The 21,206-nt window shown below is 37.5% G+C and overlaps 1 protein-coding gene across 1 annotated transcript in view; it reads right to left on the bottom strand.

The window, feature by feature from the left end:
• Positions 1-20,923, bottom strand: part of CCDC172 (coiled-coil domain containing 172) — a 54,746-nt gene extending 33,823 nt beyond the window's left edge. Inside the window, exons 1-2 of the mRNA XM_047702896.1 lie at positions 20,525-20,923; positions 20,254-20,339 (exon numbers count right to left, since the gene is read on the bottom strand). Of these exons, the coding sequence (XP_047558852.1) occupies positions 20,254-20,339; positions 20,525-20,603 (165 nt within the window). The 5' untranslated portion in view covers positions 20,604-20,923. The remainder of the gene's footprint in view (positions 1-20,253; positions 20,340-20,524) is intronic.
• Positions 20,924-21,206: the final 283 nt, after the last annotated feature.

Genomic DNA, 21,206 nt, shown 5'->3' with positions numbered 1-21,206 from the left:
CCAACTAAGACCTAAAATTACCACTGTCCTCTTTCCTAAAAAAGAAAATAAATATTAAAGAGAGCTATTAGACAAGTTGTCATTTAACTGGAATATTTTACCATAATCTGAAAAATGAAACCTATATAGCCCAAATGAAAAGTAGAGAACTATTCAAAAGCTTTATAAGAAAAGCATATCTATAAATTTCCTCTTCCCCCAAACTTCTATGGGAATTATCATTTTGAGGTCTTTTCAGCTTCTTTGTTGTTGTTGTTTTTATTATTATTGGTCTGCTTCTCCTCATCATTCCCACTTTCCCTCTTATATTCTGTCTTTATCTTTTAATTCCACATTTTCCTCTTTAAATCAACCTAAAAAAGTTCCAGAGTCAATAAGTACAGAAAATTATAGTAACACTAATTTCTAAATTCACTTGGGGTCTGTGATGAAAACATTTAATACAAAATGGAACTGGCAAGTAAAGGAAAAAGCGTAATAGAAAAAGAGGCAGGAGTTTGGGAAAGCTCAAGTCAGTAATAGCAGATGCCCACAATATGATGATTCACATGGTGAAGACAACGGTAAGTTAAGGTTCCAGAAGCTACATGGGTCTATTATTAATAGAGTTCTTTCATATTTTAATGAAACTGAAAGGACAAAGACTTGTGGATCTTCCCAGTTCCTCTCTGCCAAGTGTAAGCTGTTACGCTTAAAAACGGAAATAGCTTTTCATGGCCACCTATTTGCAGAATGTGTTTCTCATTATCCCTTTTGTTCTTTCTGTTATCATGACCAACTCCTTAAACTATTTTTGTGTTTGAAAACCAGACCTACTGATATGTAAAATCTAGGTAAACAATTCCAGATATAACCCGGAACATATTGCTATGATCACAAGACAAGGTCATTTCACAGAATAAATTATCATCAGAAACATCTCTTTTTTTGTAAAAATGATGGGTGCAGATGAGAATTGGAAAGATACTAGAAGAAATGTAGAACAGACTTAAAAATAATTTTAACTAAGGTATAATTGATTTACAGCATTATAGTAGTTTTGAGTGTACAACAAAATGATTTGATATTTATATACATTGCCAAATGATCACTACAGCAAGTATAGTTACCATTTGTGTCCAAAGGTATAAAATATTTTTTTTTCTTTTGAGGACAACTTTTTAAGATTTATTCTCTTAGCAACTTTCAGTATCACTGACTATGGTCACCATGCATTATGACCATGTATTATGACCTGAGCACTTACTTAATTTATAACTGGAATATTGTACCCTTCGACCATCTTCACCTATTTTGCCCCCCCGCCCCTACCAAATTCCTCCCCACTGGTAACTACCAATCTATTCTCTGTATCTATTAGTTTGATTTTCCTTTGTTTGTTAGTATGTTTTGTTTTTTCAGATTCCATATTTAAGTGAAATTTTATGGTATTTGTCTTTCTCTATCTGATTTATTTCACTTAGCATAATACCCTCAATTCCATTAATGTTGTTGTGAATGGCAAGATTTCATTCTTTTTGTATGGCTGAGTGGTATTCCATTATATATTTAGCTACATCTTCTTTATCCATTCACCCATTGATGGATACTTAGGTTGTTTCCATGGTAGCTTGGACATCTTTCATAAATCAGCACTTTAGAGACTACTAACACTATATCCTAAATTACCCAGGAATGTCAAGGGGTTATAACAACAAGAAGAAAAGGGTAGAAGGTTCCTAGTAGCAGTAATACAAATTTCTCTTTCTCATCTCTCTTCTTCCTCTGACTACAAATGAAGAGAAATATTTGCATGCAGCCTTAAAGTTATATTCTAGAATCAAATAGCCAAGCGTTGTCAGAAAATATTGCTGTTTTGGAAAATTTTAATTTATAGCAGTGCCAACACTCAGGTTAATTCTGCTTCCCTCAGCCATAAAGGCTTTTTTCTTTCCCTGTTTTATTCCTCTTGGGATATTTGATTTTTCAACAGAGCTTATAGTTTTCCCAGTGAGCTGACTTATCTGGTCAACTAGGTCAGTTTTCAGCATAGCCATGATTTGTGACTCTTCACTACTCTTGCTGCCTGGGTGCCTTTAGGTATTTTTCTACCAGAAGAACTCAAAAATTGAAAATGACTGAGAATTCTAAATTAATGTTTAGGTCCAAGTAAGCAAAGTACAAAGCTACTCTTTGTGTGGCTGCTGTTGTTTAAATATTCTCAGACTTTAGGAACTGACATTTTGCTGATTAAATGATCTACCCCACAGTGTAAGGCAACTTTGCATAAGAGAGTTATGTAGATTTCACATTTGTAAGCTCATGGGAATTGGGGGGGAGAATGTGTTATGACTATAATAAAAGACATTTTAAATGCTAGAGGTACATCAGTGAATACTGTATCAATAACAGATATGAAGGTTTTGTAAAAGAAAAATATCTATTTTTTATACATCTATTTCTTTTTTTTAATTTAAATTCAATTAGCCAACACATATCATTAGTCTCAAATGTAGTGTTCAACAATTTATCAGTTGTATATAATAATACCCAGATGCAGTACTTAAAGGAAAACTCACTATGACACAGGAATCCTAATGTAGGAAGCTTCAATATCAGGAAATATTAATCCTTACATGGCTCATAAGACTTTTCATGATCTGCACTCCTTTATTCACTGTCCAACCTTATTGTCTGCTACTTTCCTCTTCACTCACTTTCTCCAGCCACATTGGCCTTCTTGTCATTCCTCAGATTTACCAGGTGCACTCCCTCATTATGACCTTTGTACTGACTGTTCTCTGCCTGAAAATCTCCTTTCCCAGATTCCTTCTGGTTCATGTCTTTACCTCAGTCAAATCTTCGCTCATCTTTCATCTTTCCATTGGTGGTTATTAGGATGCCAGATAAGACTACTGCTATTTAAGTTTGTTCTGGAAGTTCTCATTAATGCAATATGGCAAGAAAAAGGAATAAGAGATACAATTATCAAAAAGCTGGTACACAGCTCTCTTTCATTTGTTTAGATAAATGTTATTGTCACATACCCAATAAATCTAAATAAATCTATTGAAAACGGTTAGAAATAAAAAAGAATCCAGTAAAAAAGTTAGTAACAAATAAATATAAAAAACAAAGTATCTTTTCTAGTTACCAACAATAAATAGAAAAAAAGCATGGAAAATATTTCATTCATAACAGTAACCACATAAAGAAAACACAAATAAGCTTAAAAAATATGAGACCTATATGGGAAAAAAAAAACAAAACCCTCTACTGAAGAACATAAAAGATCCAAATAAATAAAATGATAGGCTTTGTCCTTGAATGCAAAGATGCAAAGATGGAAATACACCAATTCTTCCTGAATTATCACATAAATGTAGTAGAGTCTTAATTAAAACCCCATAATTTTGTTAGAACTTGACAAAACGATTTTAAGTTTATCTAGAATAACAAAAAACCTGAAAAGAATCAGGAAACTTCTAAAAAAGAAACTATCCTTCCAGAGAATCAAAGATACTTAGAAGCAAATGTAATTAAGTAAATATGTTACCAGCGCTGAAACAAACAGATTAATAGAAGGGTAGAGGCTATCTAAAAACAAATATATATGCGTTACTGCATCATAAAGATGGTGCTCTTGGTCAGTGGAGATCATGTGATATTTACCCAGGGAAAAATGGAGGAAGAGTCATTTTTATTTAAGATATTAAAGAAAAGGGACGCCTGGGTGGCTCAGTTGGTTAAGCAGCTGCCTTCGGCTCAGGTCATGATCCCAGCGTCCTGGGATCGAGTCCCACATCGGGCTCCTTGTTCTGTGGGGAGCCTGCTTCTCCCTCTGCCTCTGCCTGCCACTCTGTCTGCCTGTGCTCGCTCTCTCTCTCTCTCTCTGACAAATAAATAAATAAAATCTTAAAAAAAAAAAGATATTAAAGAAAAAAAAACTGGAAAAGTACTGGAAAAACACACTGTTTAAAAATCTTGGAGTGGGGTAGGCTTTCCCAAGCCTGAGATAGATTTCAGATTTAATCTTTTAAAAGATTAAAAATTCTATCAAGACAAACATTCTAGACTTTGACTAGATAAAATATGTCATAAAAAGCCAAGCTACAAACAATAAAGTTTGCAACGGATGACAAAGAAAGGGTAATATCTGTAACTTATAAAAAGCTAGATGTCAATAAGAAAAAGACAAGGAAAGGATTTGAATAGGCAAAAAACATAGTAAACATTAGCAATCAATGAAAAAAATAAAAATATAAGTAAACAAAAAGTTCAAATTAAAACTATAAAAAGATGCCACTTTTTCTTATATTTGCCAAAACAACTGATAATTTCAATTTTACAAGTAGTGAAATTGTGGGAAAATAAACTGGAACAACTTTTCTGAATGACAATTTAGAAATTCTCAAAAGCCTTAACAATATATAACTATTGATAGAGCAATTTGATTTCTAGGACTTTATCCTAAAAAAACCAAGTGCACCGAGATGCATGTGCAAGATTGTCATCACAGTGATAGTAATAATAGTAATTATTAACAATAATAGTATTTATCAGTAGGAAAGCAGTTATCTAAAATATGATATAACCATTGAGTGGAATACTATGCAATCATTAAAAACTGCTTATTTAGATATATATATTTACTGAGATATGTGGGATACAGTAAATGGAAAAAAAGCAAATCATTTCAGAAAAAATACATGCACTTATAAATAATTCTGAAAGAAGATCTATGAAAATATTAACTATAGAGCGGAACTATGAATAGTTTTCACTCTGTGTTTGACCTATTTATATTTTTGGAATAATCTGCAATAAATACATACTACTTTTATGAAGAATTAAAACAATTAAACTAGTCCAATTCAGAAAACAAAAATGTCTGCTGCATGTTCATCAAAAATGATAGGAGGTCCTCATATTTCCCGAGACTATAAGCCACTCTTCCAGTAGCAACATAAGCAAGTGCTCCTAATAAAGATGGAGACAAAGAGGAGCTCATAATAAAGAAAAAAGGACCATTTTAGAGACCATTTAATCCATTTTTTCTACAGTGGCAATCACATATCTCCCATTCCTTCATCTTTTCTGTCTTCTCTTGGGAGGAACTAATTAGAATTTTAACCAGGAAAAACTGGACTATATTTAAAGTCATGAAACTAGACTGAATCAAAGAAGCTGAGGTAGGCAACCTTTCAACTTATCTTGAGCTATTAATTCAGGCAATAACAATTCATAAAACCACATAAGTACCAAAGGCTATATGAGATATTCTTCTCAGCAACATCAAGATCACAGGCACAGCTGCAAGTAGCCAGTTTGCTTTTGACCTCTTTCATTCACCTTTTTTGAACCCGTCTTGTGTTACAAAATCCATAGTCAACCCAAATCTAACCTTCTCAAAATAACCCCCATACTCCAAAATTACTCTTTCCCTTCTCCTCAAATAAAACTCCCATTTCCAAAGAACTGCTGATACAGCTAGATACTAATATGATTAGGGAAAGAGCAGTAATGCACAAATACTGATAGGCCAAGAACATTTGTAATGATACTTCTTAATCTGAAAGACTCACTGGGGAGATACTTTGAAATAAGGTGACTTCTGTGTTATTTGACAACGCAGGAGGCAGTACCTTATCTTACCTATCACTACATCTTCCTATTCTGTCAGGATATAAAACAATGGAATGCTGCAGGTAGTGATTTTTCATGTACTGCTTTTAATGGAAGAACTATAAAATGTCACAGATTCTTTAAAACACGCACTTTCCTCCTCATAATAAGAAAACTTGGCACATGAGCATGAAAAGATCCTACCTCAGTCAAATACACTACAAGAAATGGTGGGGGGATGGAGGAAGGGAGACACATATTCACATCAACTTGTTAACCAGCAGCTTTAGCTTTAGGAAGACAGTTCATTCTTTAAGAACTGGAGCAAACAAGAATGGGACAAAGAACAATGTGTATACTGTACCTGTTGGCAAGCTGTAAGTCTGGACAGCTCTCACATAAAAACAGCAGAAATTAACCCCACCCCCCAAAAAAAATACTGTAATGAAAGATAAAAAAAAAATATTACTCAAAAGCTTACAAAAAGAGTACTACAAATCTCTGTAAGATACTACTGTTACATGGTACAAAAAGATAAATTTTGTTAATCAATTATGTCAATACCAAGACAATGCAAAGGTATGTCCCCCAAAAAACAAGAGTAAAAGAGCAAGTAAGGACATAAGAGAGTAATATTAATAAAATAAAAAGCTGAGATAATAAGGAAGACAGGAAACAAAAGAAATATAAAAAAGAAAAGAGCCCAACAGAACTTTTAAATTTAGAGTATTAAATAACAGAACCAACACTGCAAAAGATGGAATCAGTAAGGTAAAGTATAAAGAGTTCTCTAAGGCTGCTGAGAAGATCACAGGTTCAGAGAACAGAGAACAAAGATCTCATCTTATAAGGAATAGGCGAACACAAAAAAGAAATCACAAGTAATAGTTGAGGTTAAAATGGGAGTTGAAGTTAAAATGGGAACTTATAATTAGGTTAATAAAAATAGTTGAGGTTAAAAAGTAATAGTTGAGGTTAAAATGAGGGACACCCATGGTCTAGAAAAAACTAACACGTACATCTGTTATATTTGGAATTATAAGAATAAAAAAAATCTGCACAATCAACCAGGGAAGAAATAATGAAAACAGTTTACCTGAAAAGGATTTTAATAAAGCAGCCTGAGGAGCGCCTGGGTGGCTCAGTTGGTTAAGCATCTGCCTTTGGCACAGATCATGATCCCAGGATCCTGGGATCAAGCCCCAAATCTGGCTCCCTGCTCAGCAGGGAGTCTGCTTCTCCCTCTCCATCTGCCTCTCCCACCCTCCCGCCCCACCCCAGCTCGTCCATGCACGTGTACATGCACACTCTTATCTCAAATAAATAAAACCTTTAAAAATAATTTTTTAAAAAACAGGCTGATTTCAGTATTTCTCTTCTGCATTAATAAATTCCAAAAATCAGTAATGCCACTTCTAGTGACAATCCCCAGGTGTTGCATGTAAGTACCAAATCACTCAACTGTACTCCTGAAACTAGTATTAAACTGTATGTTAACTAACTGGAATTTAAATAAAAACTTTTAAAAAATCAGTAGTGTTAGATCTACATAATTTTCTATAAAAAGGCATGAGCCAAGAATTCTGTATACAGACAAATTTTCATTCAAGTGTGAAAACAATAGAAAGAAATTTAAGATCTTAATGGCTTAGAAAATTCATCATGCACAATAGTCCCTGAAAAATTACTTGAACAATTATACAGACTGACCAAAAGATGAAAAAGAAATAAAAATCCAAGAATGAGGAAGTTGAAGCATTAAAAAATTTTAAAGTTAAAGAGTTAAAGTTAAGAATTCTGGTTAATATGGCAGTCTAAGCAAATGTGGGAAGGACCCACTTTCTGCTCAAATATAGAGGAATGCTATATAAAACAGAACTACATTTAAAATAAGGTATCATTTACATAGTCAAACTGAAAGCAAGAATGGGAAATTGTCAAGCCAAACTCGAAGAGGTGACTCGGGTTAAAACGGTGTGCTAGAATTTAAGTCCAAGGGGTATCCTTGAGATTGGGTACAGGTGTTACAGGCTAGGGTTTTAAATGCCCACATAAGACCGAAAGTCAAGACCAGAGGGAGCTGGAACTGGGCTCACTGGATAGAGTCAGGAATTGAGCAGTGTCTATGCCAGCTGTGCAAGTGGAATAACAAAACTCCATTCATTGGTTTAGAGAAGGAGCATATAAATGAGCTGCCACCATTGAGCCATGAGTGGAAGGTGTCATCCCCAAGAAGCTCCAACCCCAAGCTTGAATGGTTCATGGGTATGAGATTTATGTATCTCTCACTCATGTACTGCAGAAATCCCAAGCTCAGAAATTAACATAAAAACTGGTTCTGAACAAGTGATATTTGTACGCCCCTGGCAGCCGGGGTGATACTGTTCCATAGGGATGTCTTTTTTATCAAGGGAATATGTGGTACCCTAGGAAACATAAGCCCTGCTAAAGATAAGTTCACAACAGAAAAATCTGAAGCTCAAAAGAATATACACCATTACATAAGAAAGCCACCAGCTTAAACAAGCAGAATTCACAGAAGAGAACAGAAAACAGAATCCTATGAGAAAAGTTTTAATTTATTCACTCAGTAATATTTATTTAACACCCTCTACAATTGAAGCACTGTTCTAGATACTGGGAATAACAGTAGCGAACAAACTGGATAAATTTGTATTCCTTGTGGAGCTTACATTCCTTTGGGGGGAGACAAGTAATAAACAGATAGATATAAAATATGTCAAGAGGCAGTAAGTGTTACAAAATAAAGGACTGTGAACGAGGAGAGATGGGACTGGGTGATACCATTTGATAGACTGGAGGTCAGAGAGGATCCTCTCCAGCAGCCATTACCAAACTTTTTGGCCTCATGACTTTTCTGTGTTAAGGACTTTAACACAGTCTTAAAAAATTACTGAAGACATTTTTGTTAGATTGTTTTCATAAGCTAGACCTATCAATATTTTCTGTATCAGATATTAAAACAGAAATTTTAAGAAACATTTAATTCATTAATTTAATTAATTCATTAAGAATTAATGTAACAGTAAATTTATTGCATGTTTAAAAATATATACCTAAGAAAAAATAGTATTCCCCCCCCCAAAAAAATAGTAAGAAGAGCTGGATTCACATTTTTTTGTGCATCTTTTTAATGTCTGCCTTAATAGAAGACAACTGGATTCTCACATCTACTTCTTTATTCAATCTTTTGCAATGCATTTTTTGGCTGAAGTACATGCAGGAAATCTGGCTTCACACAATGTATTTTAATACCCTTTTCAAATGATTGTGGTATGCTTGATACTGTACCCGAACTAAACCAGTGAAAGTTCCCTAAAGGTTAGTTGCAGTGTGGAATCATTTCAGAGAGCTTTTCACCTTCTGTTACAATAAAACCTGTTGGTCTATCCTGTGCTTTCAGAGGATATTTTATCCATGTATGGTTTTGTGACATATGCTGGTCATTTGGGAAATATTGCTTCACTGAACTATTATTCCAATCCTCCAAATGTTAATACATTTAATTATATGATACTAAAAAATAACATTCATTAACATCATTAACAAACTCATCAGAAAAATCTTTAAGTTTTGGGAAAAATACTGTCAAGTTTATAGTGACAGATAAGAGTCTTCGAAAATTCAGACTTTTGTTTGAAAGGTTGAATATTATCATTGGCAAGATACTACTACTACTATCAGTTGTTTACCTCGAAATGTCAGGGTCACTTCATTTTTGAGAAAATTTTGCCAAGTACTAAAGTTTAAATAACTATAGCCTGTCAGTTATTCAAGTAAAAATGGTGTTCCAGGGGAAGGGGAAAGAAAAATAAGGTTAGTTCATTTTGTAACTCAAACACGTTAAGTACTCTCCCTTGAGACAGTCATTGTACTTTGGAATATAGGTACTTTATGTGAACTTCCATTTCATCACACACGGTATTAAAAACTCATAGACCCAATGGTCAACTTCAAAACAATCAAGGTGTGTAGTGAAACTGGTGGGTTCTGTTCTTTACTGTGAGCTTACAGCAGTGAAGAAGACAATGACCTACTAGAGCGGTTGGGTGCCACTGCCTTGGTTTGTGCTAAGGCACCAGCGGTTTTACTCATCATCGCCTATACTTACCATCAATGTGCGTGCAATCGCGGTGAAAATGGTAAATAATGCCTTCGCATCATTAAGAAAATAGTTGGACCTCATAGACCTCCTGAGGGAGTCTTGGGGATGCCTAGGTTGCAGGTTACACTTTAAAACCCATAGCTCTCAAGTGGCAACTGTAACCTCAGGTAAAGAGCCATCAAGATTTGCATGTCGTGACGTAAAGTCTCACATTGCAGTGGAATGGTTGGCCACCCTGCTGAAAGAGACCTGAAAGAACCTGGTAGACGCAAGACACCCCTAGCTGCGGGAAGAAGCATTTCAGGCAGATTAGACAGCAGTGCAAAATCCCTGAAGTCAAAGAATGGTTTACAGATTCCAGAACAAAAGAACCCACCGCAAAGGCAAATGCCCTTAGAAAAACAGACTACCACCACGAAAATGCCCAGTGCTGTTCTCTAAGGACATCTTGTGCCCTCATCTATTTTTATGCTTCAACTACTTGCGACAAATATGAAGAGGTTTTCTTTACAGAACCGCACAGAAAACATCAAAAGTTAAAAAAAAAACACAATTTTTTTTAAGAAAGGAGAACATCAAGAATTTTGAGTTTACAGTTAAGTTTATACATAGAAGCTATTTGATGCCAACTCTCAAACTCAGGTAGAGAATCATTATGTAATTTATTTCCAGTTATTCATGGTGTGATGCAGAAGTTGCTTAATGAATGTTTGTTGAATGAATAATTTTAATTACCCAATGTGTGACTGGAGATATTTAGAAATGAGGAACACAGTTAATTGATTTTCTAAGAAATCACAAAACGCAAAAAGGCCAACTTTTGAAAGGGCAATCTTTTGTGCTGTGTAGTCTTAGGAGGTTAGCAAACTAAATGTACTCTCATGCCTTCTGCACACTGAGCCACAAACTTATTACTGTTCTTTAATTAGAGAACCCTTCTCTCAGTTCCTGGAAATGAAGGTTTTTTTTTTTGTTTTTTGTTTTTCTTTCCTGTTGAGAACACTTCTAACATTTCAGGGTAAACAATTTACTTAGAGTAGCTCTTTGAAGGGAAAAGGAAAGGAAGGAGAAAAGAAAAGAGAAACAAGAAGAAAGAAAAGATAAGAGAAGAAAGAAATAGGCACACTGGTGTAAATTTTATACAATTAGAAACAGTGCAGTAGATTTTCCACTTTGTGGACCCAAGACAGAAAGTGAGCAACTTTTGTGATTTATTTTATAAGAACTTCCAAATAGAAAGGCTCTCTGGCACACTGTTATAGGGTTTGCTCTAAACTGCTATTACCATGAAATAGTCTTCGGATTTTCTTAAGATCATGAAAACAAAGTTGAGAAAAAGGAGTTCAATAAATGCTACATGTAATATTTTTCACTTCAATTAGAAATGTAATCATTTCAGTTCTATCAGTATGAAGAGCAATCACTACTCAGAGACCAGTGCCCCCCAATAAAAGAATTGGAAACATGGACACGACCATTAATCAAACAGCTCATTCTAAGACTAGATGTGCCAAATGGCCAATAAGCACCTGAAAAGATGTCGAGCATTAATGTCATTAAGGAACTTGAAATATAAACCAAAACCAAAGTATAAACCAGATACTGTCTCACACCTGCTAAGATGGCTTTAACACAAAAACAAAACAAATAAAAACCCAGAAAATCCCAAGTGTTCGTGAGGCTATAGAGAAACTGGAGCCCTGGGATGCTGCTGGCGGCAAGTAAGATGGTGCTGCTGCTATGCAGTCTGGCGTTTCCGCAAAAAGTTAAACCTATCCTAGCCATACGACTCAGAAATTCCACTCCTGCGTGGAATACCCAGGAGAACTGAAAATGTATGTTCGTACAAAAAACTTGCAGGCAAATATTCATAGTGACATTATTCATAATAGCTAAAAAAGTGCAAATAACCCAATGTCTATTAACTGAAGAATGAATAGACAAATCTGGTATATCCCTACAATAGAATATTATTCGGCCATAGAAAGGAATGAAGTAGCGATACATGCTACAATATGGATGAACCTTGAAAACACGCTCAGTGAAAGAAGCCAGGCAGAAGAGGCCAGCTATCCTAGAATTCCACTTACAGGCCATGTCTGGAGACAGAAGTAGATTAGTGGTGACTTAGGGCTGGTGGGGTTTGACAGGGATGGAGGGGAACTGCTAAGGGCATAGAGCTCCTTTTGGGCTGATGAAAATGTTCTGTAATTAGTGATGACTGCATAACTTTTTGAATAGACTATACTGAATAGACTATAAATACTGCTTTTTAACTTATAAAATGTATCTTTATTTTTTAAAGTCACATAACAGCTATGTCCCCACTCCTAGCTTAAGAAATTAAACATTATGTGTACAGCTGAAGTGACCTGTATACCCTTCCCTGATTACATTTATCTTCCAACCCCCATCAGAGATAATCACTACTTGATGTTGCTACTTATCATCCCATGCATGTCATTAAACTTCACTATAAATTTATAATCCCTCATAGATGTTTTGTGTGTTTTTAAATGGTATCATACATATGTACCTTCTATAGGTTGCTTTTTTATCATAATATTATGTTTTTGAGATTTGTGGATTTTTTTGGGGGGGGGTCATTATTAAGTGGCTTTTTCATAATGACATTTAGCACTTAAATTCTGAGATCATACTCCCAGGAATAATAACTAAATCTGTTAAATGTCTTTGTCTACTTTTCAAAAATCAATTCAATCAGGTGATTCCTTCAAACATCTCAAACTCTCATTGAGCTCTTGTTCAAAATAAAGGAATTTTAAGTGCATGTAATAACATAACGGCTTTTTTAGGACTCCAACATAAAACAACTCTTGCTTGACTGAGGGGTAACTTACAAGGGAAAATCTTGCATTGTATCCTTGCATACATGACAAATCACACTAAGATTAAGTGATAAACATAATTAACCTTACATATTCCAACCAACGACAGGGCTTCTCTACATGGTCATTCTGGCTTTGACCACTAAAATATTTGTTGTAGACACTGTGGTTGCCTCCCAAACATGCATTCCTCTTTTCCTTGGTTAACTATTGGTTTTTGGAAACCTGTACTATCCCTAGGCAGCCCACTGAATTTGGGAGAATTTACTACCTTTGATCACAGCTATTGTTATAATTTGTGTATATGAGGCAAAAGAAGGTATCCGATGAGGATAATTCCTTTGCAATTTAGAGAAAGCTTCAAACAAACTTCCTTCTCTCTCTCCCTGATTTAGAAGGTAAAATCATGTGGCTCTGGGAGTTATCAGTTACTTTTAGGGGAACATAAGGAGAACAAGCATTCTGCCATTCTTCTTTATTAATAAAACTCCAATTTTAAGATTTTTTTTTAAAATTTATTTGACAGACAGAGATCACAAATAGGCAGAGAGGCAGGCAGAGAGAGAGAGGAAGGGGAAGCAGGCTCCCACTGAGCAGAGAGCCGGATGCGGGCTTGATCCCAGGGGACCCTGGATCATGACCTGAGCCGAAGGCAGAGGCTTTAACCCACTGAGCCACCCAGGCACCCCAAAACTCCAATTTTATTCAGTGAAGTAACGCATCCAGTTAAAAGTATTTACATCCCCAGGCTCCATTTTCCAAGGTTGGCCATGTGACAAAATTCTAATCCTTAGGATGCAGGACTGAGTCCTTAGAGAGGACTTTCCTTCCACCAAAACAATGATAAAGCCACATGAGGAGTCTTTTTTTGATTTTCATGCTCTCCTCTTCTTCCACCTGGAATTCAAATACGATGCCTGCAGATGGAGCAGTGCTGTGGCCGCAAGGATGAGAGCCACGCGCTCAGCACAGCGGAGTGGAGAGAATATACCGCGGACTTTCACAACTTCCTTGAGCAATTTTAATAAATGGCCATGGCTCTCCTACCTCCAGACTTTCTGTTACACAGAAAAAAAAAACCCTTATTCGGTAAAGCCACCATGGTTACATTTTTGTTACAAGCAACCGGATGCAATTCCAAAGGATATAACGGCAGAATCAAAGGTTGGGTTTTCAAATATTTAAGCCAATTGTTTCTCGATATGTTTAAGCCATTTTGAACTGAATTTCTATTATTTGCAGCCCAAACCACCCAAACTGATAGGGCCTTCTAAGGAAGGGATGGTGCTTCTGACTGGCCTCTTAACCCTCGGGGGCTAACCTGCTGGCTGACTGAAGTAGATCTTTACTAACGATGAGCCCCTGTGATGACAGGGAAACTTCTGCTAACTCGTGGTGCTGCCTTGCTTGCATAAGGCCACCTAACAGTAAAAGCAGACGAACAAAGAAATAAAACATTCTTATTAATAATTTCATTAAACACATAGGACACATACTCGTCAAAATTGTTGAACTAGTAAAACCAGGTGGCTTTATCGCTGTCACTGTCACTGTCTCCAAACTTTCCTATAACCTCACCCTTTCCTTATTCTGTTCTGTACGCTATACTACGGCAGCTAAGAGTGAGGGTTCTCGGGGGTGTCTTATGGCTGAGTCGGTTAAGCGTCTACCATCAGCTCAGGTCAGGATGCCAGGGTTCTGGGATCCAGCCTGGCATCAGGCTCCCTGCCCAGCAGGGAGTCTGCTTCTCCCTCCGCCCTTCCCCCTGCTCATGTTCTCTCTCTCAAATAAATAAATAAAATCTTTAAAAAAAAAAAAAAAAAGAGACTCATTTAGTTAACCCCATATACGTTCAAATCTTCCATCTATTATTATTATGATGATGATGATGATGTGACCTCGTGCAAGGTACTAAATTTCTCTGGATCTCAATTTTCTCAAATGAATAATGGAATAATTCTATCTCACAGGGTGCTTGAGAGAGTTAACTGAGCTAAGGTTTGTAAATGCTTAGCGTAAGGTCTGATTTATAGTAATGATGTGCTCAATACCTACTACTTTTAGGGGTTTTTTTTTGTTTTGTTTTTTGTTTTTGATTATTTATTTATTTGAGAGAGCATGAGCAGGGAGCAGGGGGAGGGGCAGAAGAAGAAGGAGAAGCAGACTCCCCGCAAAGCAGGGAGCTCAATGCTGAGCTGGATCCTATGATCCTGGGATCTTGACCTGTGCCAAAGGCAGTCTCTTAACTGACTCAGCCACCCAAGTGCCCCTTATTTTGTTTTTACAACAGAAATATCACTCCTTGGGACACCTGGGTGGCTCAGTGGGTTAAGCCACTGCCTTCGGCTCAGGTCATGATCCCAGGGTCCTGGGATCAAGTCCCGCATGGGCTCCTTCCTGGGCAGGGAGCCTGCTTCTCTCTCTGCCTCTGCCTGCCTCTCTGCCTGCTTGTGTGCTCTCTCTCTCTCCCCACTTCTCTCTGACAAATAAATAAATGAAATACTAAAAAAAAAAAAAAGAAAGAAAGAAAGAAATATCACTCATCTCGTCTAAGGCTAATTCTTACCTTATGTTCTAGATCCCACCCATCCTCCTTCCACCTCCTCAGGGACTTTTAACTACTGGCGTGTTTTCTCTCTAGTCTATTTTCAACCTCTTTCTATAGGCCCCTTCCCACTAATATGCATAACAATGGCCATGAGAATGATAATGAAGATGATGGGACTTGAAGCTTAGATAGAATTGTCCTTTGTTGAGGAAGCCCATCTCCTTGATAAAAGGAAGAAAATGGGAGAAGATGGGTTTTCACTTAGGCAGGGTTGGAAATCAGAAGGTGGGAAAATAAAATATTTCCTGGTGGATGGTTTCTATTTTCTCTGAAACAAAAGGCAAAGTTAACTCCTGAGAGTTAAGTAGTTCAGAAGACAGGATCAAATATAGAAGAGTGAAGGCTGAAATAGTCCTTAGAGAGAGTGAGAAAGGAATGCAGTAGTATTTCCAGACCCTGTGGAAGTCTCAGTGGAAGCTGAGGCTCACATTCATGACTACTAGATCCAGTCTCTCCCGGAACTGCCCGAGTGCCGACACTGTAGCAAGTAACTGGGTCACTTGGAGTTGGAGTGTTGCCAGGGGAGTAAAAAAAAAAAAAAAAAAGGACAGAGGTCAGGAGGAAGAGTGGAATGACCAGTTCTAAGGGCAAAGGAGAGTACACAGAGAGTTAGCAGGATAACAGAAAAGAGAAGTGGTGAAAAGATGGTAGAACATAGCATGAGCTACCATAAACAGGTAGAGAAATGTCCTGAATTAGCATATTGGGGAGTGACGAAAACATCCACCAAACCTCTAGGAAGTACTTTGAGTATAAAAGAAAAGTCCTCTGTAGAATGGACTCCAAACTCAGAAATACATTGACTGACTATGGAACTGTACATATGACCAAAGTGAATGTAAAAGAGACAATAAGCCAAAATTCTATACTCCCATTTTTCAGAAATCAGCCATACATGTTTAGGACAGGAGGGATTTTCCTTAAAAGACTTTAATGTGAAAAAGTCAGAGAAAGTGCAAGCGACTAAGTGAAGTGTCCTGGTCATAATTAATGAATCTATATATAGGAATGTGCTAAATTGTGATAAGCAGAATTTCCATATTATTTTCTAAAATTGGGATTAAATAAATCACATGTACTGCTATTTAAACAATGTTACAGGGAAGAAATAATGCCCTTCTTTTATTTATGTTTTTAAGTAACTTTTAATTAATTAAATTTAATTTAAAAAGGATATAAATTTTTCTTGATGCAACTTTTACAAAAAGAAAAATCTCCATAACAAAACTCTATTTCAGTATTATACATGATAACAACTTGGGATTTTGTTCTTTCCCTAATTAGGTAATAGAGTACTAACAGATATGACTTTGCCTGCTGGTCTTGGAGGGCTCCTAAGTAGGAGGGTCACTAACTGGCAGGGGTTTTATCAACTTAAAAAAAAAGGACTGGGCACAGTTTGAAGTAAAAGAAGTCACCTTAAGTTACTTGTTTATTTCAATATAATGAATTTTTTTAAAAAATTATGCCATATTATTTTATTATGTTATAATTTTTCTAAAAGATTTTATTTATTTATTTGACAGAGAGATCACAAGCAGGCAGAGAGGCAGGCAGAGAGAGAGGGGGAAGCAGGCTTCCTGCTGAGCAGAGTGCCCGATGTGGGGCTTGATCCCAGGACCCTGAGATCATGACCTGAGCTGAAGGCAGAGGCTTAACCCCCTGAGCCACCTGGGTAGCCACCCCTATTACTGTTATAATGTTTATATAAGTTAAAAGTGAGAGAATAAAAATTAAACAAAATAGCTTTCCACCATTTCCTTTCTTTTGAGACAGTATTGCAATCCATTAGGTTTTATATAACATGTTTATACAGATTAAATAGTCAAATTTTAACTATATACTATTTTTAAAACAGAAAAAAAAAAAAACCGTTCAGATGCTTAGAAGAAATTACAAATGTTTTAGGAGTTCTTAATTTTGATTTGCTCTGTCATCCATACCTCAAAACCTTTCTTTTATCAGAGGCGTTAGGTATATTGGTAAGCATTAATGAAAATCCAGGGCATTTTCTTGTCTTTCTGTTTTCATATCACCAAACCTAACCAGCCATACTGCAGCTCTCCAACTCACAAAGTATGCATACTACATAATCTGAGATTTTGCAACCATATATTCTAAAGGACTCATCGAGCCCTGAAAGGCAAATGCTATCATTCAAGTTCTAATTACATGCTACCTGGGTTTTACAGAACAGAAAAAAAATGAGTATTGCACTTCCTAAATACATTTTTTGACCACAAGCAACTTCCAAAATAAATGCCCCAAATATTGTCTGAATGTATCACCGTACAAACAGCACAAAGCACTGGCCTATTCAAATTATGTTCGAGTTTCTCCCGATGCTGCTTCCACTTGATAAATTGGTCAATAAATGCCAAGTCAAATATTCAAGTAAATATATTTTCATTGTTATTGGCAGACATATAATTAACTCAGAATAAAAGATACAAGAAATCAATTTATGATTACTTTTTCAGTTCCTCCCATTAGTCATCTACGTTATAATTGTGGTTCCACTTTAAAATCTTTATCCATACATACTCACACACACCATTTTGACTATATTATCAATCAAATTATTTCAATTACAAATTAGTATTGTATGAAACGGTGAACCTTATATGTTAATTTTATTAGTAAGATACAATCATACTTATTACCCATGTATATGAGCTGATTAAAAAACAATCCACATTTAAGAGCTTATATTAATTAGAAATTTCAGCAGATGTTTCTAAACAATGTTAAGGACTTGCTCTGTCTTTTCTCAAGTATAAATATTTGAGTCAACATTTTTTATGTATGTGTATTTTAGCAACAAATTACATTTCCATTTTCAACAAAACAGGCTGCTAAAAAAGAAAAATAGTACAAAGAGTAAACCTATTTTTTTTTTTTCAAAGAAGACATATAAAGAGCAAATTTTTTTAACATTTGTTATCTGTCAGGTCAGTATCTTCACCAATCCGGGAAAAAGACATTTTGTAGAAAAACTTACCTAAGTGACCTTTTAAAAACTGCCCTAAACTAACTGTAGAAGCTTCAGATACATTATTACATGTGGATTTTATGAAGAAAAAAAGTCTAAGAAGAGCTCAAGAAATCCGTTTTAATAAAATATTCTGTCATTACTCAGTTGTTACTTTCATTATGGTAGTTTAATTGTTTTTAATTATATATCATGGGCAAGTCATTTAACCTCTGTGTTTCCTCACCCATAAAGGGAGATTAATAATGGTGCCTCATCACAGGATTCCTGACAGGGTTAAAGCAGTTAACATGGGTGAAGCATTTAGAATAGTGCCCGGCATACAGTAAGTGCTCAGTAAGTGTCAGCTAAGCATTACCTAATTGTATGTTTTGCCTATTACTTCCATTAGCTTCCAGTTACCAATGCTTAAGTATCTGAATTCTTTTTAAAGAAAAAGAAAGCTACGTCATGACATTCTTTTTTTCTTTTTTTTTAATATTTATTTATTTGACAGAGATTACAAGTAGGCAGAGAGACAGGCAGAGAGAGAAGAGGAAGCAGGCTCCTTGCCGAGCAGAGAGCCCGATGCAGGGCTCGATCCCAGGACCCTAGGACCACAACCTGAGCCGAAGGCAGAGGCTTTAACCCACTGAGCCACCTAGGCACCCCTAGGTCATGACATTCTTAAAGCTCTGCCCTTCCCATCAGCTTACAGTGTTCGCAGCTACTTTATCTGCTACTCAAAAGCAAAACAGGACCTAGGGTCTCACTTGAGTAACAGTCCAAACTTCTATTTTAAAGAACATCTTACTATTAGTAATCATTAATTCATTCAAACACCAAAGTAAAATAGGTGCTAGGCGCTGGACATAAGCTATGGAAACATAAGATGGTTAAGAAAAAAATTCCAAATACGTTGCTTCCAAAACAGTGAGGGGGTACAAACACAAATTCAAGTAAGCACTCTTGTCTAATTTTAACATGGTACCCTGAGCTGTAATTTTTAAAAATTCCCAAGCTGCCCAAGGGCGGGCTTCACAGGTCACATTCGAGTAAGACCTGGCAGAAGAGCAAAAACTCATCAGGTAGAGAAGGGATAGATGACTACTTTGTTCACAAAGAAAACTAGAAATTCCTCACACTGGTAAGTTAAAATAGACATTTTTTAAGCAAACAGTCTTCCTCAAACAGATATCCCACTGCACAGGGCTTGCTTAGTTTATCTCTAGGTGTTGAATAAATATTTTTGAATGACTGTCCTCCCGTCTTCCCTCATTGGCAAGGTTATCATTAGGGCATGCTTGGATGATGTTCTTAGCTCCCCTCCTCCCAGGGCTCAGAGAAATCTTCCTAAAACCACTTTTATCACACCGCTCCCTGATCAAAAGCCTATTTCGTCCTATTCCCAGATAGCAGCTCTCTGCTTTGACTAGATTTCTCTCCCAATATGCCTTGGGCATGTCTCCCTTTCATTCATATCCTCTCTCTGTCCCCAATACTTTTCTCCTATTACTTATTTCTACCTTTCCAGAATTCTACCCATCCTTCAAAATCTTCCTTCAAGAGGCCATTGGGTTGCCTTGCTTCTATCTAAATAACATAACTTCCCAAATGATGCAGAAAAGAGAGATGCTAGTGAAAAAAATTACACTTTAGGATGAAAGAAATGTCCCAAATGTGGTAGAGAATTGAAAAATACAAAAGACAGAGACTGGCTGGAAAGTCACATTCCAACTGTTACATCAACAGGGCACACTTCTTCAATTATTTACTACTTAAAACGTATACGCTGCACCGACTACTTATTGAGCAATTATTTTTTCCAGTGACATCGGGCTCTTTTAAAAAGTCAACCATCCCACACCATGGACCATCAAGTCTTCATTCCTTAAACTGGTTTCCTTGGGACAAGTGCCTTGTTGGAATGAGTGTCCCTGGACCTGGAGTCTGGAATATTACCCAGCGAGATGGCACTGCCCTAACCAGCCCAGGGGTACGCTTCCTACTTGAAGGACAGCTAGTTAAATAATAAAATATCTTCCAAAAGGCAATTTCGAATAGATTTTTTTTCAAGCTCTCCATGTCAAGCTACCTTAGATTCCAACTTGGCTTTCTCCTCGTTCAGCAGCTCGGCTGCTTTCTTCATTTCTTCACGACATCTGTTTATCTCCGACCTTACTGGAATACAAATGAAATCCTTAAACACCTCTTATAACTTTCTGGAGTTCCCAGGCCTATGCGCGTGGACAGCCGAGCCCCCTCCCTTCTCCGCCCGCGCCCTGGGGGCTCCCTTTGGCTCTAAGCCCCCACCTGGAGGAGACAAGGGACCCCCCCCCCCCGCAGCGGGCGACCGAAGCACCCACCTTCTCGGATCACGCGGCGACCCTCCTTGGCCTGATGCTCCGAGAAGATGATGTGCCGAAACAGGGACTCTAAACTCATCTCGCGCCGGGCTCCCGCGGCTCCCTTGACGCCTTTCGGTACCAGCGGGCGAGGAGTGCGAGGGGCCTGCAAAGCGCAGTGAGGAAGGAGGACGGTTCAGGGCTATCCCCGGGCTGGCCTTGACTCTGGATGGGCGAGGTGGGCTCCAGCCCGGCTGCCGGCCTTTGTTTCCCCGCTTCACTAACAAAGGACAGCCGTTCACCACCCCCTCGCACCCTCGCCCTGCCAGGGACAGAAGCCGGGCTTTCGTTCCCCGGCTGAACGCAGCTCCCCCGACGAGGCCCCGGGCCCTCGCGGGTTTCCCTTCTGTGCTGGTGGCAAATAAAAATGGAGGCGCCCAGGCGGGGCGTCTGAGCCGGCCTGGGCAGCACCCCTCGGTGTTTCTGGCCTTTTCCTCTCCACCCCCTCTCTTTTTCGGGCGAACGTCCTCACAGTGTTCTGTCTCACAGTAATCCGTGTACTTGCTGACAAAACCGTCGGCTGGAGCCCTTCCTGCAGGCCGCAGCAGGGACCTCCGCTTGGCCTCGCCGGGTGGAGACTGAACTACGGCGTCTCGTTGGGCCCAGACTGCGTCAGGGGCTTCGCTTTGGCCACGTGGCCACA

This window comes from Lutra lutra, chromosome 14 (assembly GCF_902655055.1).
Source record: "Lutra lutra chromosome 14, mLutLut1.2, whole genome shotgun sequence".
Taxonomy (NCBI): domain Eukaryota; kingdom Metazoa; phylum Chordata; class Mammalia; order Carnivora; family Mustelidae; genus Lutra; species Lutra lutra.
This window is presented reverse-complemented; position numbering and strand designations above follow the sequence as displayed.